A 19,351-nucleotide genomic window follows, 5' to 3' on the forward strand; every position below is an offset into this window, starting at 1 on the left:
AAAGCCTCATGTAAAACTGTCATGCAAAAAAATAAGAATAAAAAAGTTCTTGCTGTAATGTTAGCACTGAAGGTATTACTTCAAATAATAACCACATGCTCAGTGGGTTTAATTATTGTTTTATGGTAGTTCCATTATTCTTATTTAATTAGTTTCATATAACAGTCCTTGGGAAAATATCATTAGTGATTTTTTTTCAAAGATATGTGTGGCTACAAAGAAGAAGAGTTGTAATTTTCTGTCTTCATCTTTATTAGTTTTTCTATCTTGTTCATCATTATAAAATTTTGATAATATCCAGGCTAAGTGCAGTAGTTCCCCCTGAATGAGGAAAAGACAAGAATATGTACAATAAGGATTTCATCACAGTTGGAGATTTTTATTTAAAGTTCTAAATAAAGGAAGTCACCCTTTCTTGCATTTTTTTCCTGTGCTTCTGGTCTCACTTCTCTGTACTCTCATGTACTTTTTTTAAAGAACTCTTGTTTTGTAGAGCAATTAAGCCATAGTAGTAATGTCCAAAGTCCGTCTTGTTATCAAAGTGGAATTTTCAGTCCTCCTCCTACTGTTTTGATAGTAACATCAGACAGCATAATATGCATTACCCCAGTTTCTTGCTTGCAGTTCCTAATTTTAATCAATTTTAGTTTAATGTACAATCTGATGTCCTTAAATTGTATGGCTGTGGAGATAGGTCTGAACAAGGCTATAAAGATTATTAGTCTTTTAGCTTGCTTTCCTGCAAACCCCTGCACACTCCTGTCCTCATGGCAGCCTGCACCAGGGAAACGCCACAAGCAGGCCAGGGCTTGGGAGGCTTCCTCCAAGTAGACAGAAATGGTCATGAATTAGTAGTAGAAGTAGAAAAGAAGCAACTCTAAAACCCTGTGCTATTTAGGCACTGCCTGGATTAAGCAGCATCCAAGCTGAGATCTGGCTTTAGACAATTCCAGCTACATCTTTTGGAGCATTTAGTTCTGTATATTTAAATTTCTGGTGTTTAATGGGCTTGAGAGAAGCAGAGGCAGTTACCATGATGCATCTAGCCAGTTGGTATAGCTCTGCTGAAAGCCATGCTATTATAGTAGGACAAACCGTGGTGGGACATGTGTTTTACTAGATTGAACTTTCTCTGTTGAGTGATAGAATGATTTTGTTTGACAAAAATACTTTTAAGGAGAACGTAAGGTATAAAAGCCATAGTAAATCATATTAAGCTCTTGATAATATACTGTTGATAAAAAGTTTAGTTCTAGTTTCTTCCCTATACTCCCAATTAGATATTGTAGTCTGTGTACCTAAATTACCCTGTCACTGAAAATAGAACATGTTTAAAGTGGTGTTCTTTGTCAGGCAGCAGGCCCAGATAGATGAATAGCACAACTGCTTCAGGTTATAACCTAGTTTGTCTGCTTTATTGACACTTCAGTGGTTCAGGTTAAAAGATGCTCTCTCCTCTTACATTAAACTGTTAGCCTCTGAACTTTTTGTTCAAGTAAATACTTCTTAAAAATTTTTTTATCACAGGGTCAAACAGCCCTCGGAGTTATAAAATTCAACACATAATAAAACTTGGTGTTGCTAAGCAGGCACTACTTTAGGTATTCTTTATGCCATCTTTATGCCTGTAGCTAATGTGTCACTATGGAAATGTTTCTGATTATAGTTTTTCACTTATGTAATTCAGGAGTTTTTGTGTTAAATCAGTATTAATCTTGGTTTTTTTCCTCTCCCCTCTTCCTTATTTTTAGGTCATTGGAATATTGGATGTGTTCACACCAGATTTAACACTGGAGAAGTTTAGTGACTTGTAAGTTCTAAATTGTTTGTGTTTGGGAGCAGGGCATTGTTGCTTGTGCAGGAGGAAGGTTGTTGCCTTTTTAACTGGAGAATTCCAAAATTGTGGCTTTGTGGATTTTTTCTGAATTTCCTCTTAACATAACTCTTACGTGCAACTTCAAACTTGGTATACCAAGGTTTTCAGATGGTCATTAGAACCAGTTACCTTTCTTTCAGCCCTTAGTAAATGGCAGTTTGGTGGATTTCCTAATTCACGTTTCTGATTTCTTACCCTAAGGCCTAGATTGCCCAAATGGTAGGTCAATTCTTAAACCAAGCAAGTAGGCTGCAAATGATTCCTGCTATGTGACATGTCTCGGTGTGATCCATTCTAATTCAAGAATTAATTAAAAAATACTGGTGCTGCTGAATTTTTTAGTGATTATCTGCACAGTGGTCTGTTGTACTGCCTGACTAGTTTCCCAGTCCAGTGGTCTGAACAGCACATCATATATATCATTTCTAGCACCAGGCGTGTACATCTCCCTGACCTTTTAGCAGCATCTCAGACAAGATATTTATCATGTCTGCTGTTTTGCTTGTGGATCCTGCTGCAATTCTTGTGAATTAGAGCCACTAGATAAATAGTGGACAGAAGTCCTGTTGAGCTTAATGTAGATTTCATGTTACATTCATAGAACTGTTCAGGATTTCATCTAATGTAGCTATGTATCAAAACCAGCCTTGCATATTTCTGTGTTAACAAAGAAAGCTTTTTGACAGGAAAATGTAGAAAATTAAGTAGAGAAAGCATGAACCATATGTTCACATTGTTGTTTATAGTTACAATTCTAATAGAATAGATGAAGTTTTCATACAGGTTTAATAGTAGAAATCAGCAGAATTATAATTTGCATATTTCAACCAGAGGAAACCTGTTTAAGTCTAAATAATAAAATTTGTAGCTATGTAACAATGATCACATCTAATTCTTCCCTTCATGAAAATGCATCTGCTCATCTTCATAAGAGAAGAACTGATGACTTTATCCTCAGGTACCAGATGTGACTGGTTCTGTCTGTGTTCAGATCTGACTTTAAGGATAGACTCTGAAGAATGAATTTACCACAGCAATGTAAAGAACAGTTTTGGATCTTAAGTGAAGATTAACCTTGAAGTGCCAGCTTGGTATTCTCAGGCTTTCTGTTGCTGGTGTCCCTTACCAGTACTAAGTACTGAAGATCCCAGTTTATTATCCCAGATGAAAATTAATGGAAGTTATTGTTGCCTCCTAATTTGATCATCTCTATTTCTGTTAAGTCCGACCTTGTCTATTTGAATGAACCATCTAGGCGGTTTGGTTGCTGCTTGTTCAATGCTATGGCCATGATTGTGAGATACATAGCATTGTGTTAATCTCTTTGTTTTCTGTGTAGGTGTCTGTGAAATATCACATGCCTCTTGGTTAGGTTCTTTCTAACTAGTTCAGAAGCTGCACTCTTCTAATAACTAGCAACTTTCTGTAGTCAGGATCAGGGGTGGGCAATACCTCTTTATGACAAACAAATTAGATAAAATCAGAGAAATTTGGAGGGCAGGGGCATGATGATGGCCTTGTTTGGTAAATGGAATGATCCATAATTTAATATTGTCACTGAACTATAACATGCAATTATGTTTCAATTTATTTGACAAATTAAAGTTATTCTGTCCTTTCTCCTTTCCTTTTTTTTTTTTTTTTTTTTAAGCTACCTTGTCATGCCATTTATGGGAACAGACTTGAGTAAGATAATGAAGCATGAGAAACTAACTGAAGATAGAATCCAATTCCTGGTATATCAGATGCTGAAAGGCTTAAAGGTTTGCCATTTTTATTTTGATTTCACAATCTTTTGTCCTAGTAAATCATTATGGAGAGCTATAAATGCTTATTATTTGAGAGTGGGATAAAATTTATCTCACCTTGTATAGGAAAAGTAATTACATTCTGCATAACAGTTGTTTTGTGATGATGTTATCTTGGGTTTTTTGTATGATGGTTTTGTCTGTGGCTTTTTTCAAGGAAGAAGAGAGGATAATCATGTAAGATCTATGTAGTACATTGATCCAGGATGATCTTTGTTTGAGTACACCAGAACATCCCTGTTGTGATTTTTAGTTGCCTTCCCCAGTAGCTGATTGTGGTGCTGCTTTGGCATATCTCTTACTGTGGCTAGTTAGGGAGCATAGAGGCTAAGAATGACACCACTGCTGAATTCAGAGGTAGGACTCTGCTTGCCTTGAGCCCTCAGCTATGTCATCAGCTTCAAATTTCTCTAATTTGAAAATGTTTCTGTGGCTTACCAATACTGGTCTGACACACTGTTACTAAGGCACTCGACACCTAACTTGCTCTAAGTGTAGTATCCTTCTGTGCTCTTCTGAGGAGCATATTTATGTATGTATATATGTGTATATATATATGGGATTGGGGGGAGTGTGGATGCATATGTGTGGATATATGTTTATATCATACCTATATGTATGGTATATATGTATATGGTATATATGTACCATACATATCTGTCAACTTGTAGATGTGATATTTTGGGGTGAGAAGTCTTGACATGAGAGGGACTCTGAGCCCCATTAACTCCTAGTGCTCACACTGGTTTGGGAAGTGCTCAAGGACCACTGCAAGTGCTAGTTTGGTCCCCGTGTGTTAAAGTCCAGTTCTGCAAAGTACTAAAAAAACCCCTCATTGCTAATTTTAAATCATTGGGATTATTTCTATATTGAAATACCTTTCTGAGCCAGATACCAGAATGTTTTCTGTGAAATTGAAAAGTATGTGTCCTTTGTATAACATGCATGTAAGTTAAAGAGTCTCTAAAGTCTTCAGGTCTGGGACAGCTTGGATAAAGAGGAAGGGCTATGGAATTTTGGTGACAAATCTGAGTGGGAGGTGGCAGAGAGGAGCACAAATAAATCACTTACAAGCCCGAACTAGTAGGCACCAGAGTTAAACAGCTGTGAAAGATGTCAGAAGGGAGTCTGCTGAAAGGAAATAAGTTTTTAATGCCTTTCAACAGACTCACTGAGATTGAAAGAGACCTCTGGAGACTGTATAGTCCAACTCCCCTGCACAAAGTAGGGTCAAACCGATCAGGCTGTTCAGGAGCTTGTGCAGTTGGGTTTTGAGTATCTTCAAGGATGGAAACTCCACAGCCTCACTGGGCAACATGTTCCAGGGTTCAATCTCCCTTACAGCAAGATAAGTTTTTCTTATGTTTAAATATAAATTCCTGTGTTTCAACTTTTGCCCATTGCCTTTTGTCCTTTCACTGGGCACTACTTAGAAGTATCTCGTTCTGTCTTCTTTACTGCCTCCATCAAGTATTTATGCACATCAATAAGATGGACCATGAGCATTTTCCCAGCTGAACAATCCCATCTGTCTCAGTTTCTCCTCTTGTATCAGATGCTCCATTCCCACAGTCATCTTCATGGAGCTTCACTGGATTTGCTTCAGTGTCTACCTTTAACTGGGAAGCCCAGCACTGGACACAGCACTCCAGGTGTGTCTCACCAGAGCTGAGAAGAGGGCAAGGATCACCTCCCTCAAGTTCCTGGCAATTCTCTGCCTAATGCAGGATTTTGGTTGTCTTTGCTGCAGGGGCACATTGCTGACATTCAGCTTGTTCATCAGGTCCTTTCTGCGAAGCTGGTCAACCCCCAGCCTGTACTGGTGCATGGGATTATTCCTTCCTGCGTACAGGATTTTGTTGAAGTGTGGTGGGTTCCTGTCAGCCCACTTCTCCAGCCCGTGGAAATCTCACTAAGTGGCAGCACAGCTATCTGATGTATGAACATTCCTCTCAGTTTTGTATCACTTGCTGAGGGTGCACTCTGTTCCATCATCCAGGTCAGTAATGAAAATGTTAAACAGGACTGGCCTCAGTACTGACCTTAGGCGGGGCACTGGTAGTGATGGGCCTCCAGCTGGACATCCTGCCACTGGTCACAACCCTTTGATCCAGGCAGTTCAGCCAACTGACTCAGTCAGCTCTGATCCAAGCAGTTCAGTCTACCTCCCTGTCCATTAATCTAACTCACACTTCCTCTGTCTATAAGGGTGTTATGTGAGAGTTTCAAAAGCCTTGCTAGAATCAAGGTAAACAACGCTGACTGCCCTCCCATCATCCACCAAGCCAGTCGTCTTCTCATAGAAGGCTAACGGGTTAATTTGGCATTATTTTCTCCTCTGTAAATCCGTGTTGACTACTGTCAGTCACCTCCTTGTCCTCGTTATGTTTGGAAATGGTTTGCAGAATTATTTGTTCATTACCTTCCCAGAGAGTGAGGTGTGACTGACTGGCCTTTAGTTCCTTGATCGTCTCCTTGTCCTTTTTGAAGGCATGAACAATATTTGCTTTCTTTCCATCATAAGGAACACCTCCTGATCACCATGACCTATTATTGAGTGGCCTCACAATGACCTTGGCCAACTTCCCTTAGCATTCCTAAGTGCATCCCATCAAGGTACAGGGACTTGTGTCTATCCAGTTTTTGTAAATATTCCCTACCTGATGATCCTCCACCAAGGGTAAGTATTCCTTGCTCCAGACTTTCCCAGTGGTTTCAGGGACCTATGATTTAGCAAATATTACTGGTAAAGGTGGAGGAAAAGAAAACATTGAGTACCTTGGCCTTTTCCATGCCTCATGTCACCTGATGCTCTGTCCCATTCAGCAGTGGGCCTGTGTTTTCCCTAGTTTTCTTTTTACTCCTAGTATGCATGTAGAAGCCCTTCTTGTCGCCCTTTATGCTCCTCACCAGGTTCAGCACCAGGTGGACTTCACCTTCCCTAACTCCATCTCTGCATACTTGGACAGCGTCTCCACATTCCTGCTTGGTGACCTGACTCTGCTTCCACCTCATGTACACTTCTTGTGTTTCAGTTTCCCTAGGAGCTCTTCATTCATCATGCAGGCCTTCTGCCACCTTTGCTTGATTTTGTCTTCTGCTGCCTATTTTTGTAATGTGCTGGCATTTTAAACTGTGAAATTATGGAAGGATTTATAAAAGACTAGAAGGGACCATTCAGATTTGTCTAGCTTTGAACTGCATAGGAAAGCTTCATCTTGTAGCTCTTCCAGTAAGTCACAACTTAGCTGGAGCATAGCATCTGGGAAAAAATAATTTCAAAGTAAAATTTTCTTATACTTGAACAAAAAGTATAACCAGACTCCATCCTTAAGTTAGTTGTTAGACTTCTTATCTATCTTCATCTCTTGGATCTTATACTTCTGTGGACTGCAGAGCCAACAGCTGTAGCAAAGCAACATACCTTTTGAATTTTAGTGACTCGCACAAAGATGGTTCTAAATGTATTAGCTGTCATATACTTTATGTTTTTCTTCCTCATCTTTCTGCTAAATACTGTTTATTATTACTACTACTTTTTTTCTTCTATTTGGCTTTTAAAGCATGGACTGTGACTATTGAAGTTCATATTTTATAACACAGACAGCAGATAAACTTTAAGCTACCTGTCCATCTGTAACCTATATTAATGTGATATGAAAATGCTTCTCAATCTAGATTGATACTGCAATTCTTAAATTACAGTGTCTGCTTTTTGGATGTACAAAAATATTGATTATAAAAAGGCTATTACTTTTTCATTTTTTTCTTTTGGTGACACAATTCCAAGAGAAGAAAAACCTTGACCTAGCTCTGAGGCTTCAGCCAAGTTCTTCTGCAGTGATGGCCATAAATTCCCTTTGCTGTTTTGGAGGGGCACATTGTAACGAGGCTGTGATGGCACTGTCTGGAACTGAATGTCAGTCCTTGGCTGCTGCTTGCACCGTACAATTTTGGTCTTACAGTTCCATGCCTGCAACATGCAAAGTATGGGCAGACTTTTCATCTGCATTCGTACAGAGATAAGTGGAGTCGGTGTGCTGGAAGGTGTGTTGCATATAGGGATGTGTTTGTGCAGTGGAAATACAGAACTGGTTTTGATACAGGAAGGTCTGGCACATCCATCAGGACGCTGATTCTTCCAGATCTATATTTGCATTGCCAAACACTGTTAAAAATAAATATTGCAGGACAGCATGCGTTCCTGGACCACAACATCAGGAATAGCATACCCAGGTTTCCTTTGTGTCTCAGTACTTAACAGATACAGAAAGGCAAATAAATTTTTTTAGTCCCGTTGCAAAAACTAGTAACTATACTCTGTTGTTGAGTCCTGCATTATTAATTTCTCTTTGACCCTACCTCGGATTTTGTGTTCTTCATTCAGCAGATTTTCGCTCATGCAGCCTTTTACATATGCAAAGGAATTATCCTACTTACTCTACAGTTGTGCATTTAAATGCTGTAATTTCCACTTTTCAAATGCAGAAACTAAAGCCCGGTTTGGGGAAATTGGCTTTATTTAACCTAGAGGGAATTAACCTCCAATGTGGGCTGTTAACATGGAGTTATGATTTCAGTTTTGTAGTTAGTTCCCTAATTACAAAGCCATATCCTAATAAGTGTTTTCTCAAGGACCATGTAAGTGTAATGGTTTGTTTCATTGCAGGTAACTATCTGGGAAACAAGTTTCCAGCAGAGGCATGCTATTCACCAGAGATGAGAAACATCATTTGGGCTAATTTTACAGGCAAGCAAGATATGAACTGTAAAAAATTAGCTTGAGTTGAGTGTAGTGGAAATGATGAATAATTAATTTAATTCCAGCGAAATGGCCTAGAAATGTATTTTGAACCTAGTGGCCTAGATTACCTCACAGAGGCCAACAGAGTGAAGTCTGTGTGTTTCGAAGGTTGACACTGAAGTCTGTTGGATCAGTAAACGTGGAGGGCAAGTGGAGCAACAGTGCATGGTTGACATACATCTGAAGAAAACAGATCAGGAATTGGAGAGGATGTATTGGGTTTGTGTGGAAGTGTTTGGTAGTGGAGGACTGCAGGGGTGGCTTCTGTGAGAAGGCACAGCCAGTTCCAACTGGCTCCCAGATAGACCCACTGCTGGCTAAATCTGAGCCCATCGGCAATGTTTGTGGCACTTCTGTGATAACGTATTTGAGGAGGGGTAAAAAATGCTGCACAGCAGCTGTGAGAGAGGAGTGAGAAAACATGAGAGAAAGAATCCTGCAGACACCAAGGTCAGTGAGGAAGGAGAAAGGAGGGAGGTGCTGCAGGTGCCTGAGCAGAGATTCCCCTGCAGCCCATGGTGAAGACCATGGTGATGCAGGTTGCCCCCCTGTAACCCGTGGAGGACCATGTTGAAGCAGATATCCACCTACAGCCCATGGAGGACCCTGTGCTGGAGCATGTGAATGTGCCCTGAAGGAAGCTGCAGCCCATGGAGAGCCTGTGCTGGAGTAGGCTCCTCACCGGTTTTGTGGCAAGACCTGTGGCCCACAGGGAACCTACACTGGAGCAGTCTGCTCCTGAAAGACTGTATCCCACAGAAAGGACCCGTGTTAGAGCAGTTCATGAAAGACTGTCTCCCATGGGAGGGACCCCACACTGGGGCAGGGGAAGAGCATGAGGAAGAAAGAACAGCAGAGACACCACCTCATGAACTGACCACAATCCCAATTCCCCATCCATCTGCACCACTCCGGGGAAGGAGATAGAATAGTGAGTGGAGTCTGGGAAGAAGGCAGGGCAGGTGGTTTTAGTTTTGGGTTTTGTTTCTAACTATCTTATTCTGTTATTAATTGGCAGTAAATTAAATTAGTCTTCCCCAAGTTGAGTCTGTTTTGCCCATGATGGTAATTGGTAAGTGATCTCCCTGTCCTTATCTTGACCCATGAGCTTTCCCACTGTGTTTTCTCCGCCCTGTCCTGCTGAGGAGAGGGAATGAGAGAGAGAGAGAGAGAGACTCAGTGGGTACCTGATGGCCAGCCAAGGTCAAGCCACCACACAGAAAAGGAGCAGGAAACTCCTGATGTTCCCCGCTACTCCCAAGATTTTATAAAAATGAGAGTAGTTCTCATTTCGTTTACAAGGCAACCAGCAGCAATGCTGAGATAGTCCTAGTAAATTGGTACCTCTGGTTTCTGTAACTGTTAGATCTGTAAGAAGCTGTTCGCCTGAATATTTTGTCCCTGCTCCCACATTTTTGAGAGCACAACTGTACTTACCTCAAAATGATCAGCAGGAAATAAGACATTATTCAACTACTAGACTCTGATGTTTTGTCATTTCCTATTGCACTGCAAACATTTGAGAAGTCTTTACTGTATCTGTTCCATTAAATTTTGGATTCTTCTTGAACCAATTCATCCAGTTGGTTCACCTAGTCGGAAATACCTTGTGGTGGTTTGACCTTGCCTAAATTCCAGGTACCCACCAAGTCATTCTATCACTTCCCCCCCTTCCCTCTTTTTTTCTCAACAGTGCAAAAAAGGGGAAAGAAAATAAGATAGGAAAAAACCCCAAACCTTGTGGGTAAAACAAAATCAGTTTTAATATAAGCAAAGTGAAGCAAAGGTCCACATGTGGAAGCAAAAAAGAAAAAAGCAGGTTTATTCTCTGCTTCCCATTAATAGGCCATGTTGGGCCTTCTCAGGAAGCAGGGCTCTGCCTCAGAGGACCAAGGGTGACCCCACCCCCTTTCTCCTTTCTCCCAGCTTTATCCTTGAGCAGACATCATATGGTCTGGAATATTCCTTTGCTCAGTTTGGGTCAGCTGTCCTGGTTGTGTCCCCTCCCAGGATCTTGCCCACCCCGTCCCACTGGGGGTGGGAAATGTCAGAAAGAGCCTTGGTGCTGTGTAAGCACTGCTCAGCAGCAGCCACAGCACCAGGGTGCCATCGACACCCTGCCAGCTCCCAACATAAACCACAGCACCGTGAGGGCTGCTACAGGGGAAAACCAACTCCAGCTCAGCCAGACCCAGTACCTATCTTTAAGAAATAGGAGTGGTCCAGTGCTTGAAGGACATTCTTGCAGCACTGTCTGTGTCAGGAAGTGGGTTAAGCTGAAAGCAGTATTGCTAGCATGCAGAGAAAAAAGAAAGTGGGTCAGTAATTTGTGTCGTCTTTTACTAATATCAGTTAGCTGTTTAAGAAAGGGCCTGCCAAGTTTTGCATAATAATCTTGTACTTTTTAAAGTCTACTGTATCAGGATTAAAGACAGACCATCTGTGTTTACTTAGATTACATTTTTGGCGGGGCGGGGGGAAAGAAACCCTACTCAGCACACAGTTGAGGCATTATAAAGGAATACAGTCAACACCTGGGAAAGAGAAATAGGCCCATCTGTAGAGCTTTGTTATAAAAACTGTTTCAACTTCCCAAGCTTAGCCTCTCATTTTTATAATGCATATTATTTTTTTGCACCTTTTAATTTTGATTAACTATTTTGCAGTGGTTTTTTGGTGTTAAAGATGTTACCTGCAATATGCATTTGTCCTTTGTGTAAAGTACATAAGCACTTTATGGTATCTGTATTTGTGTCTGGTAAAAGTCAAGAAGGCTGTTCGACTTTTTTGTCACATTGCATACTTCTATTGTAACAACCTGTTTACATGTGACATTTAAATGCATTTAGAAAGAACTCTGTGTGAGGGATGTATTGTGAAGGGATAAGAGATTTTTGCTAAACCCCCAGATCAGTTCCTTGTAGGCCTTGTTTCTACATTCTGCATGTAGACTGTTTCTGAAATGGTTGTATATCAAAATGCTCAACAGGCTTGATTTTAAAAAAATGTATAAATTGGGGTCAATAAAGTTCATACTGAGTTCAGGAAGATTTGTATCAAGCCCTTAGGTCTTTGCTCTGCATGTCTATACAGTCCTTGTTTATCAGTTAGTTCCTGTTCTTGTCATTTTACTGTCTTCTTTCTATAGAGAATGAAATACTCCTGTCCTTTCTTTGGTTAGCCTTGTAATTTATCAGAATTTAACTTCATCTGTAGTATGAAAAAACAGTGCAATTTGACGCTGCTTAAAAACAATGATGTGCCTCTCCTTTATCTGTTTCCTAGTCAGGCCTTAGTCTGGAATTAAATTTTACTGAATTATGAGCTTGCAACTTGGAAGGGCTTTCATCATTTTTTTTTGTTTGACAGAAAAGCTGTGTATTGTCAAATAGTACAGAAGGCAAGCTGAACATAAATGTCTTTATGTAGGTGGAAAGGGGCCTGAGCTTCCAGCACTTTCAGTCTTGGGTTCCTCTTCTGCAAGAGTGCCAGTTGGGTTCCTGTTGTAGAGGTCTGGGGAGGTGGGTGGCAGTCCTGTTTCTTTATTTTTACAGTATCTGGGAATGGACAGATAGCTCTTGGGCCATATAAACACCTGTTCAAGCTTCTATTGCCATACTCATGGTAATTACTTGTTCTAGTTCTCTCCCTATGTCATCTCTATTTACTGTCTTTTGTTCTTATTTATGTTGTTCTTTCTGCTTCTCTGCTTTTCCTTCCCCCTCTCACCCATTTCAGTTTTTCTCATCCTCTTCAGTTTTTCCTTCCCTGCCAAGTCACTCCTCATTTTCATTTTGCATGCTGCCTAGAATACTTTCTCCTGAGTCTTCTCTAATTCCATTTTGATTAGCTTTTTATTTTGTGTAGAGATTGCATATACAGACAAGAATGCTTAGAATTTAGACAACTGTTGGATAGCTTCCTAGCACAATCTGAAGCTTGCATTCAAGGATTTATGCATGCTCCCAAAAATTGTCTTTGGGATAATGCACAAAGCTCCTGTGCTCCAAGGCACTTTGCTAATGTTAACTGGGTTCTTGAATCAAATGTTGTTCAGGTGAAGTGGTAGTAACATTGTGAAGAATGTGTCTGCTCTGGTCTGGATGTTTTTCCCATGTTAAAAGTGAAAAATCTGTCAATAAATGGAGAATTTAATGGGGAGAATCAGTAAGAATAGAATCCTGTTTCAGAAGGTTCTTGAAATGAAATGGAAACTTTTTTGAATGAAGACTGGCATAGTTTCAGTGCTGCTACCTGCCAGAAGATAATAAAATGCAGTTTAAAAAACCCTGCTATTGTTAGAGAAACACTGCAGCACAGCACCAGTATTTCAGCTTACAGAAAGGCTGATGTGTACATTAGAGCCAGGAATAAGTACTATTTCAGGTCATTTCAGTAGTGTTGTATTAAGAGGAGTGTTTAGAAAATACAGGAGCTCTCCCCAAAGTGTTAACATGATTTTGGGGCTGTGAACATTCATAAAACCTTCAGTGGGGTGAGAACGCCAGTGAAATCACACTCTTTCCCCCCAAACAGGTGAGATTTACTTTAACTAAAACTCTGAAGGGTGCAGTCCTTTTAATTCCTGTTTCTACATGCCACATTCTTAGGTGCAGAAATTCCTGAGTCTGCCAGTTATTTCCTTACTGTGTACAGTCATACCAGTGAAAATAGCCTATAGAATATTTTAAGCATCTGCTCTGGAAAATCACGAGGCTTCAGTAAGAAGACATTGAAATGATTTAGAATGCAAGTAGTCATTGTGATATCCTTGATCGAGATGGTTATTGGCAGAAGACATTATCTTTTTCTTAATTTGTTGAGAGTCTAACTACTTACAGATGCACTTCTTTTTTTTTTTTTTAAAAAAAAAAAGGGCATATAGACCCTCTCTGGTCTCCACATACAAATGACAAACTTTGTCTTTCTGTATCTGGTTCTTTCCATCCTGACCCACTTCATGCACATGCATGACAGATACAGCATTTCATAGTTCTTTGTTTGCTGTAGTGGTTTTACAGCCTGCATGCTGGGGAGCAGCCCCGCGCCCTCAGCCCCTTGTGTCTGCCCCAGGAAATCCTGTGAAGCGCTTTGGCATTTCCTATGGGTGATGTTAAACCTTGCCTAATATGCAAGTATTCTGCAGCAGGAACCGCTATACCGCAAATAGTAAGACCTGCACAGACTTGGGCACGGCAGTCAGCAGTGTGCCTGTGCAGCAGCAGAGCCCTGCCATGATCTGGGCTGGATTGGTAAAGTTGTAGGCACAGGGTTAAGGGAAGTGATTTCCGCACCCCCACCCCCCTGCTCTTTTCAGAATTTACAAGACCACATCAGAACCTCTGTGTCAGGTGTAAGAGAAGAAAAAGTACATGTCAGAGATTTTATTTTTGTTCAGTCACTGCTTTAAAAACTCTATTCCTTAAAGCCAGATCTTGTGCTGCTTAGGTTGTATGGGTTTTGTTTAAGTTCAGAAACCTAAGTCTAAAATGCACATTGGATCTGTCTGAAGAAGTTGGCTTTGATCTGTAGCCTTGCTTTCTTGTTTTCTGGTCCCCTTTCTTTTCCCTAGTCCCCTCATCAGGTGGACTATGAGGATCCCTTTGCAGAGGGACTGTTGTATTTACAATGTTAATTGCTCATCTTCATGGCTTCTGGGGAAGAAGACAACAGTTGCTGGGGCCATGGCTCGTTGGCAGTTACCTTGCAAAGTTCAGAGCTTCTGCGCATCTCTATGATGCCGTGCCAGCTGTCCTGGTTGGTCTTTCCTGGCTCTGACAGCTGATTCCCAGTAACTTTTTTTTCAGTTACTGTCCCATTCTTCAGGGTGGAATAAAATGAAAACTCTCCAGGTGAAGCTGGTGGGGTTTGCATCTGGGGACTTTTTTTAAAAATCCTTTATTGTTTTCATGTTTCTTAGTGTCAGTTGTATGAGCTCCCATCAGTAGTATGGTCTGTGGGGGTTTCAGAGCAGTTCTCCACATCTGAAGTTAACAGTACTAGTATGTCCCAGGCCACTCCTGAAATGCATGTTCTCCGTTCAGGACAACTTTCTACATTTCAGTCCTTGCAAGAGATGCCTGTGTCTAACTAGTTACTAGAGGTTTGTGATGAAAATATTGTCCATTATGAAAACAGTCTCTTCTAGGGCATCATTCAGCTGATGAGAGTAACTGCATATCTCAGTAGCGAGCAGTCAAGAACCGTCATGGGTGCAGACATCTGTATTTGATTAAATGTCTTCACAAAAAAACTAGTCCTAGGTGTCCAGTTTGTTGGTTTGACATTTGTGAGCCCTTAAAAAGGTCACTGGAAGAGTGATGAGGTAAAGGAGAATGTCTTGTAACATGACCTCTTCATGTTTCACTGAGGAAGTATTAAAGCATGTAGTGAGACTTCTCAGTTAAAACCTTGACTGGCCTTCATCCTAGTCTTAAGAGATCTCTTAAAACTCAGTGCTGCCGGAGCATATGAGTCTAAACTGTGGTGGCACACCAGAGACATCTATTGCAAGATAGCATGTCTGATATATAAAATAGCAGGATTTATTTTGGTACATATATATATATCTAGCAATGCCAAAAATTAACTGGAAATTGATTTTATCTATGGGAAGAATTAGAAAAAACTATATGATCTGTTGCAGTACTCAAACTGATTTACTGGTTTCTCTTTATTGGGGAAGAGGAATGGCAAAATGCTAGTTTAATTATCTGAACATTAAAAACATAGCTAGAAAGATCTTCTGTGCAATAAATAAACATTTCCTTATTTCAGATTACCACCATGAAGAAGTACTTTCTCCCTTGTCTCAGTCAACTTCTTAAAATCAGGAGCTCATTAACTAAAAAATACTCTCTCTTTTTGCAGTATATTCATTCATCAGGCATAATTCACAGGGTAAGTGGAAACAGTATGTAACATGTTGGTAATGTGAGTGGTGTTTGTGTGTAAGCATGCTCATAAATATGCTTGAAATTCTGTTTATTTTGTCTCAGTTTGATGATGCCATTGGTTTCTTCAATAGGAACAAAAGGTGGTCTAGCTATATTGGTGTAAGTTGGGCACTTGGGTTGCATTACATACAGCTTAGATTTGGATTTCTAAAATTGCTTTGTGAAGTTGAGTTGTAAGTCCCTGCAAGAGCAAATAGTGTCTAAACTGAGATGGAGAAGAGGTTGTTTCTGGCCTTTTTTTAAAATGAAGATTAAACTTTTAAAAACAATGTTTAAATTAACATCGTGTTAATGTTCAACGTTGGGGGAAGGATGAAAACATAGAAATTGAAGAAGTCCAGAATTTTAGAGCCTTGAAAACCTCATTTTTTGAGAGAGAGAAATTAAGCATCTGATTCTTTTTAAATCCCTGCTGTGTCTGAAGTCCCCTTAAAATCACTTTTGCACTGTGAAGTGGGAGTTCTGAATGATGGCCTCGTGGTACCAAACAGCATAACTTCCCCCAAAACTGCACCAGAACAGTAGAAACTGTCTGTCTGTAATAAAGTATCAGGAGCACCACAGAAAGTGCAGCTTTAAGTTGGACATGGAAAGTATGCAAACTGCCAAAAGAATGTAATAAATTGATATTTTTATTTCTCCAACACAGATTCATGGTCTAAATTTGCAGTTGCTTAGACTTTTTCTAAGCTCCCTCTTGATGACTCTTGAGTTTCTTGGTTTCATTACAGTTCTTTGCAACAATTTGTTTCTCTCCAAGGCCCCTCTGATTTTAAAGCATCTCTGTATAAAACAGGTGGATGTCTCTTAAAAAGTTCAGGGAGAAGATTCTTTTAAATGTCTTGTGCCAAAGTGTGTCAAAAAAAGGTTTGAAAAAGCTGAAGGAAAATTTATTTCTGATTTTTTCTTCTTTTTGTAACTGTGAATGTCTAAGAGTCATATATATATATATGTATAGTCATATATATATTATATAGGCATATATAGAGCCATATATATATTTATAACTGAATGTCTAAGAGTTGCAAAATCTTCTTAGTCATTGCCAGTACTGTTGCCTTTGCTGCTAAACTTAGAAGTACAACTTTGGAAGATCATTAGAAGCCTCTACAGTAGTTAAAGAGGCTTAAGGGAGGTGTTTTTTTTCATGTTGCAGTTTCCATTCAGTCAACTTTGTTAAGAAATTGTTTTTCCCACAGAAGACAGCATAGGCTTTTATGTCAAATATTTTTTGATTACTTCTAAGTTTATGGGGGTATGGAACCTTTTAAAAGCATATTTTGATACACAGTTATGTACAATCCAGAAATAAATATGTGAATTCTTAATTTGTGGTGTGCAAGAAATTTAAGTCCAGACTTCTAGCAAAAAAAAATTGGTTTATCTGGGGGGAAAACATACTGGAAAAAAGCCAAACATATTTGACTCTTATTTCTATATTTATTTTTCTGATTAGATTATGCCATTGTTTTACCTGTTGCTGTTCCAAGTAGTTTTATGAAAACCATTAAACCTATATAAAAGAAAGAAAGTGTGCTTTGTTGTGCTTGCTGTAAAATAAGTAAATAACATCCATTTCAAATCTGATTACAGGATCTAAAGCCTGGAAACTTGGCAGTGAACGAAGACTGTGAATTGAAGGTAGGATATGTTTATTTGAAAAGTCAGATGCATCAGAAATACACCACAGAAGACAGCAGGTGCAACAGCTGTAATCTCGCTGGCTGGTTTTAATGATGGGCCAGGCTTTCAGCCCATGGGCTTTCAGGACTCATGGAGAAATAGGGAAATGCTGGAAAATTAAAGGGAAGATCAGATGGGCGGTGGTAAAATCTTGGAAAAAAATTACAAGAAACTGCTCCATATAAGTGTTTTCCCATTTGTCTGACCTCAGTCACCACAAGAATAATTAAATATTTACTTAAGAAATAAAGCCCTGAATAGTGAGAATCTGTTCACCTCCTATTCGTACGTTCTTGACTGACATATATGTGTATTTCTTATGAATGGCAGAGGTGATGATCAATTTCTGAGGTCATTCTGGAGTCAAGCACAAAAAATGCTGCACCTCAAGCTAGAAACGTTGCCCAGAATGTCCCAGCTGAAAACATCCAGTCCAGATAGGACACTCTGGGAAGCTGGTACCCAGTGCTAACAGGGGAAAGATGGGGGTTGTCTTCAGGATATAGAGAAAGATTTCTGGTGAGGAAGTCAGTACCACAGGTTATTACATTCATGGCATCATAGGAGCACCTCCTGACTTGCATCCCTCCAGCTGGGTGAAGGTTAGCGTAAGAACTGAAACTGCTTCTGCGGGTTTGGCATTGACAGAGCAGTCCATGCCACAGCTGTCTGCCTGCACCAAGCGTGTGTGTGTGACATTAATGGTAACTCTTTTCCTGTGTGATGTGTATGTTGCAATGAATACTGGTATACAGCCTGCAGTCCCAAGCGCATATACAGGCTGGGTGATGAGTGGATTGAGAGCAGCCCTGCAGAGAAGGACTTGGGGTTATTAGTGGATGGAAAATTGAACATGACCCAGCAATGTGCACTCACAGCCCAGAAAGCCAACTGTATCCTGGGCTGCATCAAGAGAAGTGTGGCCAGCAGGTCAGGGGAGGGGATCCTCCCCCTCTACTCTGTTCTCATGAGACCCCACCTGGAGTACTGTGTCCAGCTCTGGGGTCTCCAACATAAGAAGGACATGGACCTGCTCAAGTGGATCCAGAGGAGGCCACGCAGATGATCAGGGGCTGGAGCACCTCCCCTGTGAGGACAGGCTTGGAGATTTGAAGTTGTTTAGCATAGAGAAGGCTCCAGGGAGACCTTATAGTGGCCTTCCAGTACTTAAAGACTGCCTACAGGAAAGGTGCAGAGGGACTTTTCATCAGGGATTGTAGTGATAGGATGAGGGGTAACAGTTTTAAAGTGAGAGAGGGTAGATTTAGATTAGATATAAGGAAGAAATTCTTTACTGGGAAGGTGGTGAGACACTGGGACAGGTTGCCCAGAGAAGCTGTGGCTGCCCCCTCCCTGGCAGTGTTCAAGGCCAGGCTGGATGGGGCTTTGAGCAACCTGGTCTAGTGGAAGGTGTCCCTGCCCATGGCAGGGGGGTTGGACTAGATGATCTTAAGGTCCCGTCCAGCCCAAACCATTCTATGATTTTTATGCAGTCACTCAACTAAAAATACTTTTCAGGAAAAAATCATGTCATGGCTACAGTCAGATAAGAGCTGTAATGGAGAACTGGTTTTATGATATGTTGCAGCTAATCACTTCAGAGAAGCATGAGAGGAATTACATACTGCTCACCACAAATGTGAACATCTTATTTCTTTAAAAGTGATTCCTTCCGCACTGTTACAACTAACAGGAGTATCCATTGCACGTAGACTAGAGTGTGTTTCGTAGCAGGAATATGGCAGTTCTGCTTTATTTTTGCTCTTAATTGAAGTAATGAGAAAAAAAAATCATTAAAGGGAGAAAATTTCTAATAAAACCCCCTGTAGTTTAGCTGTTAGCTGTTTTTGCTGCTACACTGCAAGACAGGTGCATTTTTTTTTATTACCTCATTGCTGCTTCTCCGGAGTGGGGCAACTATTGGCATGTACTGTGACTCCCTTCGTCCTACCCATGGGGGCTTCTCTCCAAAGATGGGTAGGAGGATGGTGCACACCCACACTCCTTCCCAATATGGAAACTGGGTTTAGCTGGTGTGCACCTTTGCAGACCAGGGCTGTAGCACCCATTGTGGAAAGTTACCCGTCCTGAAGTGTAGGTGTTGCCACTTCCTTGGAAATGTTCTCCACAGAGTCCATCTGAGTAGTAATTCTTCTCCTGCACAATGTTTGTCACCTCAAACCTTCTTCTGAATAATTGAACTGAAATACCTAATCTGATCAGT

General features: G+C 40.5%; 1 protein-coding gene across 3 annotated transcripts in view; it reads left to right on the top strand.

Annotated features, from left to right (window-relative positions):
- Positions 1-19,351, top strand: part of MAPK12 (mitogen-activated protein kinase 12) — a 44,854-nt gene that overhangs the window by 11,705 nt on the left and 13,798 nt on the right. For 2 of the 3 annotated variants that reach the window (XM_074903225.1, XM_074903224.1), the window contains 4 exons: positions 1,752-1,810; positions 3,528-3,639; positions 15,359-15,388; positions 17,038-17,085. In XM_074903225.1, the coding sequence (XP_074759326.1) occupies positions 1,752-1,810; positions 3,528-3,639; positions 15,359-15,388; positions 17,038-17,085 (249 nt within the window). The remainder of the gene's footprint in view (positions 1-1,751; positions 1,811-3,527; positions 3,640-15,358; positions 15,389-17,037; positions 17,086-19,351) is intronic. The other variant, XM_074903226.1, reaches the window with a different exon arrangement.

Source organism: Athene noctua, chromosome 3 (assembly GCF_965140245.1).
Source record: "Athene noctua chromosome 3, bAthNoc1.hap1.1, whole genome shotgun sequence".
In the NCBI taxonomy this organism is placed as follows: domain Eukaryota; kingdom Metazoa; phylum Chordata; class Aves; order Strigiformes; family Strigidae; genus Athene; species Athene noctua.